General features: G+C 31.4%; 1 protein-coding gene across 1 annotated transcript; it reads right to left on the minus strand.

The window, feature by feature from the left end:
• Positions 1-89: 89 nt before the first annotated feature.
• On the minus strand, positions 90-8,120 carry LOC126840427 (X-linked retinitis pigmentosa GTPase regulator-like). Its single transcript, XM_050576147.1, has 13 exons — positions 7,952-8,120; positions 7,211-7,336; positions 5,717-5,809; positions 5,585-5,647; positions 4,842-4,997; positions 4,575-4,733; positions 3,491-3,628; positions 3,246-3,398; positions 2,414-2,535; positions 1,778-2,005; positions 1,107-1,170; positions 343-485; positions 90-276 (listed from the first exon to the last, which is right to left on the minus strand). The coding sequence occupies exons 1-13, from the start codon at positions 7,974-7,976 to the stop codon at positions 253-255; spliced, it is 1,494 nt and encodes a 497-aa protein (XP_050432104.1). The 5' UTR covers positions 7,977-8,120; the 3' UTR covers positions 90-252.
• Between the last annotated feature and the right edge of the window lie 541 nt (positions 8,121-8,661).

The following is an 8,661-nucleotide window of genomic DNA, read 5'->3' on the forward strand; positions in this document are numbered from 1 at the left end:
AAACAGTGCCTGATGGGTGTTAACTTTTTTTAATAATAAATTAAATAATTCTTTAATCTGTAAGTGTACAGCCACTTCTTTTTCTATATTACCAAAAATATTACATCGTGTGCAGTGTTTAACATTTTTATATAAACATATTTTAATTATCTACACACAACTCTGCAAAATACGATTATCGTGTAATATGACGAACCGTTGACATTCTTTTTACAAACCAATTTATAACAAATATAAATTAACAATCTCCGACTAGATTATTGTACATAATCGAGACTGTAAAAAATAAATAGTAATTAATTATAATGTATTGACTATGGTTATTATTGTTTTTCATTATACCTTAATTCGCGCATTTTTTGGATACTTCGTTTTGTTTTTCGTTTTTTCATCAGTTCGTTCTTCATTCGACTTGTCCAGCATGTGATTGTCTTTGTCTTCTTTTTTGCTGGACTTGTCATTTACATTTTTATTTTGATCTTCAACTATCATAAAAATTAATTACAATATGCTCTATATATTATATTGTAATATATTCAATGACCCTTTCATAAATAAAATATCTAAAAGGAAATAATTAATTTGAAGTGTATATTGAACCAATAGAATCAAAACTAGCAAGTTGTATAAAAACTTTATATTCTCCACTTAATACTGATTTTTTTCTTTTTTAAATAACTGATAATTCTGAATAAAACATTTGTATACAATACTCAAATACATATGCAATTCAATTATTTTGTAATAATGCATAATTAAATGCATTTCAGGTAATTAACCTAAAAATATTCAAACGTAAGAATCGTAAATTTTTTTTTGAAGTGCTCTTTTATAACTATCATTTACCTACCAATCATAATCATAAATGAGTATTATTCGTTTAAGTTAACGATACATAGGTACAATATGATATAACATATAAATAAAATAGATATGCGTGACAATAACAATTTAACGTTAATAACAATTAGTAATAATATAATACATTTTAGATCTGTTAATGAAATGTAAGTAACTTATTTGTTAAAATATTATAATATTATGATGTATTAACAATTAAGTATTAGAAATTAGAATATATTTACAATGCGAAAAGCAGTACTTACTCGCTGTAATAATAATGACGCCAGTGCGAGTTTGTTGATCTGGCGAAGGTATTCTAATATTACCCTGTAATTTATGAATGGGAAACAAAATAATCAACTATTAATATATACACTGTATAAAAAAAAAGTTTTGCTAATTTAGTCCCAAATTTTTTTTCACGTATATCTACCATTTTCTTTACTGAATTCAGACATTCAGTCTATCAAAATTAATATAGAATAAGTTAAAAAAAAAAAAAATTCTGATATTTATTTCGTAAGTTGCTTACAACATTGAAGGCGATTTTAAAACAATTTTAACAAATACAGAGGGCAGATTTGGATTCAGTAAAATGTTAACTTATATCATGACTGTATTATGATTTATGATGTATAATTTTCGATTTTTGTTTCAAATAAAAGGCAAAATATTGTTGCTAATTTGTTTTGAATAATTTATGTACTTGAATAAATAGACTATAGTTAACAATCTATTTATTCAGTTGTACAACAAAATGTCTGTGTTTCTTACAATTTTGAAAGCGATTAAAAACATACATAATAGTGCTAAAGAAATTCCTAAGTCAGCTTCAGTGAAATTCTAATAAAATAGATGTACCTTGTTCTTGTTCAAGTAGCAAGTGTATTTTTTTTTTATAGTAAATGGTACTTAGTTTAATTTTTTTTTTTACCTTTATACTTTCGTTTACAATGTATTTGACTTCGTCGCCGTTGCCGTTCGTTAAAGTTTTTGGTACTGTGTGCTCTTTGCGCTCTTCGACCGCTTTTTTTGGTACTTTCAGAGGAGGTAACGTTTCGTGATTAGTTGGTTTCACCTGTTGAGCGGTGTTGCTTTCGATATGCCGTTCGCCATCGGTCGGCTCGGCATATACCAACGTATGATTAGCCCCACAACTTACCTAAACACATTTATATATATATATATATATACATGTATCATATAATACTTATATAACGTCTCGACAAAATCGAAATAAACCTAGTTTACAAAAAAAAAAAAAAATGAGAGTTGAAAGTGATCAAATGTTTACGATTTTTTCTTTTAGTATTTTGCTTTAAAACAATATTTTTTTAACAAAATTTATAACTAGACATCGTTCAATATGAAATATGAATATAGCATAAATTACTGGCAAAGCCTCGATTAGGCTTTAGACTCAATAACTTGTTAACCATGTATAGGATTAACCAACCGTCCCGGTGTATAAATGGTTAAGAATCTTCCCCTTTCGGAGGAGGCGCGGTTGGGACTTAAGGTCCGTTAACTTAAAAAAAATTGCATAGAATAAAACAGAATAGATACTGACCATTTGTACGTTCAATTGTCTGTCGACGAAATCCGTGACCAGCACAGGAATGGTTACTTGGCCTATGTCAACGCACAGTTTACCGTACTTGCCATCTCCGCACGTGAACAACTTGCCGCCGGCTACAATGAAAATCATATGGGTTTTTGTTAAACAAATTATTACTAAAGCTACTACTAAAAATTAATCAGCATATAATACACCAGACACATAGAGCCGAGGAATAGAAATATTATTATACAGTTTTCCTATGCCTTTAACCAATTTTTCTACAGTATAACCATGTGTTAAACCCTTATGAACTTAAGCTTTTTAATTGGAAACGTATGTATTTAATTAACCTTTTAAATCAATAATATTTTACTGAATATTTCGACTGGTCGATAACTAGTTTTGAATAATATTACCTATAAAATCATTAAGCTTTAAAATTTAAAACGGGAGGAAGGGTGGAGTGTAGTATTATTTTTATCTGTGTATGTTCCTCAACCCCACTCAACCTCCTGTCATAAATTTTAAACTTTAAAATTGACCAGCCAAAATGTTCAGCAAATTATTCACTATTTAAAAAGTTTAGGTAATATATACTTTAACATTTAAAATTCTTAAGTTCATCTGTTCCTAGGGTTTTAACAAATAAGGGATGTAGTTATATTGTTGAAAAATATATCAAATTTAGGCTAACTAATAACTATAAATATATGAAAAAGAATAAATTAAAAAAAGCCATAGTTAACCAAGCACCCTGTACAGCGCCCAGAACCCAGACTCGGATTAAAATTAAAAATATAAAAATGCGTTTATTATCCAACCCTTAATTATTTATACTAGCCTGTTATGAGTGCCGTGTGGTTTTCTCCGCATTTGACACTGACGATCCGTTCGTTGGTGACTGTGCAAGGGTAAAGATGCCCTTGAGACGTGACTCCTTTTAGACCGATCTGACCGTAGTCGTTGTTGCCACAAACAAACACTTTACCGGAGTCTGTATAAGGTAAAAAAAACATATTACGAAATCAGTTCTTGCCCATGCCGTTGTCGACCAATAGAAGTAGTAAAAAATATAATATTTTTAACCGTTTAACGCAATCGTATGGTTTGCACCGCAAGCCACTTGAATAATCTTTTCGGTCGTGTCCACCCGGTGGAGCGACAAATAATCATGCCCGAGTTTACCGTGTTCCCGGTTACCGCTTGTGAACATCTCTCCAGTCTCTAAAACAATTAAATTCCCAGGTAATATTACAGAGATTTGTTTGTGTTAAATACGTAATCGTATCCCGTGACATCTAGTAAAACTTGCGTTCGACGTACAAAACATAAACTCATAAATACCAATATTTTGTGGCTCAAATCTGATGAGATAAATTTGTCGAAAATTAATTCATATTAGCTAAATTTTTTTTTTTTTTTTTAACACCATGACATGTGGTCGATTACTTTTTCAAGTTATACACAAATCTTGAACAGGACTAGAAAAAAAGGATACATTTCTATAACATTGGTTTCTACAAATGTGTCAAAGAATACCATCTAAATCCAAACATATTGTTTATATATTATCGTGGGATTCGAACTCTTGTTAATTATAATTACGAATAATTAATGTACAGTTGACGAATCGGGGCTCAATGAATAATGTCATAACAACTAGATTAATATTTTCCAGCTAATTATTGTAGTTTATGACATTGAAAAGTTCAGTTAGGGGTGGATGGAATCGATAATGTTAGTACACAGCTGCGAACAATAAAGTTTAACTGTCAATCAAATCAACCTGTTATTATGTGCTGTTTACACAATACAAAAAACACGTTTTCTTTTTGTGATTTCGCATGACCCAAAGGGATGACCTCAAAATATTGCAGCAGAATTTCAACATGTCTTATACGTTTTTAAAAATACGCATAATACTATGTTTTCAAAACAAAAACTGTCGAGCGATTATTTTTATTTGAGGACGTGATAGTAATAATAATAAATAATTTGACACATTAGTATTTGGTTGATGATGATAATATTATTATGATGGTTAACACGACTAGATTTTACCGATTTTGTTTTGACGGTAAAAATCTAAAAGAGATTTCTTTTTCTTTACCCAGTACCCAGTGATACGGTTGTTTGTAATAATTATTACACTATTAAATTATGTATGTACTTGTGACAAACGCCGAGTGGTTGGCCCCACAGGCTATGTAAACGACTGGCTGGAAAATGGAAACTATAGTCGGTGACCTCACACTATACGATTCGTTTGAAGGTTCGATGCCCAATTGTTTATCGCCGTTGGACCCCCAAACGTACACGTCTCCGTTTTCTGTTAAAACAGAAATGAAAATAATTATGATATTCTTCTTTGATATAACAAAATATAATAATAATAACAATTTTAATAATAAAAATATAATAATGTTTGTTAACAGACCGACGAGGACAGCCGTGTGATGTGATCCGGCGGCAATCTGAATGATTTTATCGTCGAACTTTGTAATCCGAATGGGAAAACTGCTGCCTTCGGTGGTCGTCGGTTGTCCGAGCTGTCCGTTGCTGTTATCGCCAAATCCATAGACGACGTCGCTGTCTATGCAATCAAAATACAAAAACCCGTGGCTTAATTAAAAAATGTGTACCAACAAGTATATTTTTGCCCCCACTGATACATCCGATGTAGAACAAGAAGGCTTTTTCAAAATAGTCCATGCTCTAAACCGGTAGAAAGTGGAAAACATATCTCAAGTACTGTAAGAAAATGTGATGACGAAAAAGTTTAAAACGCTCTCCTTTAAAATTGTAATTTTTTTACCATATCATCATTATGTTGTGTACAATAAATCTGATTTTGGACCAAAACACGTCGCTAATCGAACCCTAATGGCTAATTCGTACGCAGTTTCACTGGTTACGTTACTATTTTGTTATTCGGTAGATTTCAAATAATATTATTTGAATAAGTCACAAATTGAATTAGTCGATTAAACTATAGTTATTCAAAAAGTGACCGTAATCGGTAATTTATTCTTTATTTTCATGAAATTTTGTCCTTTCCCTCCCCAATTTTTTAAAGTATAAATATTTTGTCATTTGAAAGTGTTGAATACAATGCCTACAGGAAATTGTATTGCACATTATAGAAATTACATAATTACTGTTTTGCGCGCTATGTCATACCTGTTGATACGATAGTGTGCGACCGACCACACGCTATGTGTAATATTTTTTCTGGCTTCAAACCTGAAATTACGGTTTTTTATTTATTCCATTAGTATGATTAGTGTTTCTTTTTTATTCATTTTTTTTTACTTTTCACGCAGTTGGGTTTGTAGACGTTTTCTTTGTGACCTAGTCCCAATTGTCCAAATAAGTTTTTGCCAAAACAAAATACTCGACCGTTCTCTAAAACAATTTAATACAAAAAAACGTTATTGATAAAATATATGTACATATTTATATTATAATTTTTTTTGTTCCATATACACCAACGACACGTAAAGTAAACATTTAAGCACAATATATGCATATACCTTTATCAATAAGTTACTTTTTCAAATAAATTATACCTCTGCGTTTCTCATTAATCGCTATAAATAATAACTCGCACGACTTAAATACATATCACGCGATTTTTCGTTCTAACTGTCTCTTTCACACACACAGACTTTATTGGGCAAATAAAAAATTATAGAATTCATCGGTCATAAACCCTTTTACACATTTATTGACTTTATTATGTACAGCATTTATTGGTGTAGTATATTTACAACAAATAATTGTATAATCATATTTGTATTATTCTGAAAAGATATTCGCTGCATTTGTTAAGACACAGACACATCAACTCGAAGTAGCAAGTAAGAGTAAACAAAAATATTAAATATATGAAGGGCACAGGGTATAGCAAAAACAAAGTTCGTGAATTCCTCTACCTCTTACATAAGAACAAAAAAAATCACATTAAACACTACTCTAATAATAAATATATTTATTTAAACAATCTATTGACCAAAATAAAAACAAATTTTGGCATAAATTGAAAAAAACTATTTGAAAAAAAAATATATCATAATGTGACTACTACCGTTTTTCCCCTGTTCCCTTCATATACAAACGTCCAATAAGTGTACAAAATGTAATTTAGTAAGTTTACACTTAAGACACAGTGAATTGAAAACGCTTAATAAGTGTAATATAGTCCCATGAATCTTATTTTTTCCACACAAGAATCAAACACGAGTCCCAGAAGTGGCTGGACTGTATTTCTTTTGATGGTTAAGTTAGGTTAGGTTGAATGAGTGTTAGTAAAGAAAATATTAAATAAACAAAAGTCAAGCAAATACATTCCCTTAAATAAAAAACGTCATCAAACGTTGATTGATAATTATTTTTTTATAAACACTCGAGCCTTGGTATTTATTTTTAAAAAAAATGTTGAGATTTTGAGCCCCAGCTAGAAATTTAGAAGATTGATATCTAATGTTTTTAGGCTTTGTTAAATAAATCGAAAAATTTGAGTAAATTGAGTTAATAAGTCAAACAAGTTACAAGAGTAAATAAATACAATAAATGGGTAAATAAATATAGCGTGCCGCAAGAAGTCTTACGAATTTTCTTGGTTGACCCTCGGCTTAAAAACTATATCGTATAAAAAAAAAATTAAGAAACTTTCAGATAAAGTAAAATGCATTAACTGTTAACTATTTAATGCCACGTAATCACAAAAACCTTTAATATGATAATAATGTCATTGGCGTATGTTTATTGTTGAATTTAGTAAACAACTGTAAAATTAAGACATACGGCAAACGATTCCCGAGTGTCCATCGCCACAACTGATCTCGACCACGGGATCGTTCCTGATGAAGAAGTGACTTGGAATGTTGTCGGCGAAATCACTCTTTCCATAAGTAAATACGGCACCGGTATCTGAGAAAGAAAACAAATTAATTAAGCAAGATTGTCTTTAAAGTGTAATAATTTAGTAATTAACAATAATTATAATCTCGGACTCGTGATTGGCGAGTTAATCTCACAAGGTATACCTAATAATTAATAGATAAGGGCTTTCCAAGATTTAATTTGATCGAATTGTAAGATTAAAAAAGAGGAGAGAAATAAATTAAGTTAATTTCCTAATTTCATTAATCTATGCGAAATATCTCAATTCTCAAATCACCTACAGATTTTGACTATTTTATGATTTGTTTTTTTTTTATTAAAGGACGAATGTTATCTATTACATCTGTTTATTATTTCTCAAATTAGTTTAGCTTTTTATTTAAAACTTTTTGTGTCCAGAAAAACATCATATATACTTAGGCCTAGCCCATTTATACTCGAGTATAATAAAATTCAGAAAAAAAAATATATAAATTTGTTTTGCCTGTTTTTTTTTTTGGTCTCTCTCTCCATAATATAAAAAAAAAACTAAAATGTACGTATTAAATATTCACATCGGACACAAGACCCGCGCTTTATTATTTATATTCGACCATCACAGGCAGCGCATTTCTACCTAAGTACGGTTGGTGCTAGTAATACCTGGTATCAAATCTTCTTCGGTCATGTCGTCGGTGTGATGGATTCTAATTATGGTGGCAACGGGGTCGGACCAATTCACATTCGACACGGTCGTAGAGCTGCTGATAAATCCATGTATGAATACGGACTTGGCTGCGGTCAACCAACTGGCGAGAAACGGCGGCCAATTTCAGACAGTACCGCACACTGTGTTTACGGTGGTTACACGTGGTTGCCAGGCGAATACCAAACAATTATTACAATATTCACCCCTCGGTCGGCAACAGTTATGTTTATGATTGCACACAAATCGGGGGGGGGGCGGAGAGGTGTAGTGGAAGGGGTGTAAATATGACGTACTGCCGTTCGTCAAAGACTCGCCACTTACATGGTAAACCCACGTCATACCATGACGGCTTGTCATTTGATCGAAAACGCTCTAAAACGGTTGAGTATTATTTCACTAAACCCCAAAGCAGAAGGTCGACCCCCTTCCCCTTCGGTAATCAGTGTACACATTTTTTTCAATCCCTGGTAATCTTTTGTAATTCTCAGCAATTAGATTCCAACATAGATCCCTCCAGGGCTCTACCCCATAGTATACCGCAACTCATACCAGTGTAGGTACGCACAGTCAAGGTAATTATAGCCAATCACAGTCTTGGTTAACAACCTTATGTATCTATGGTTTTTAATTCGTCTAGTGATATCGTGTTACGTTTCCAAGCTAG

This window comes from Adelges cooleyi, unplaced genomic scaffold (assembly GCF_023614345.1).
Source record: "Adelges cooleyi isolate 19-005CV unplaced genomic scaffold, UGA_ACOO_1.1 ACOO_flye_CR_arks_rails_tigmint_CR_PRNA_376, whole genome shotgun sequence".
NCBI lineage: Eukaryota > Metazoa > Arthropoda > Insecta > Hemiptera > Adelgidae > Adelges > Adelges cooleyi.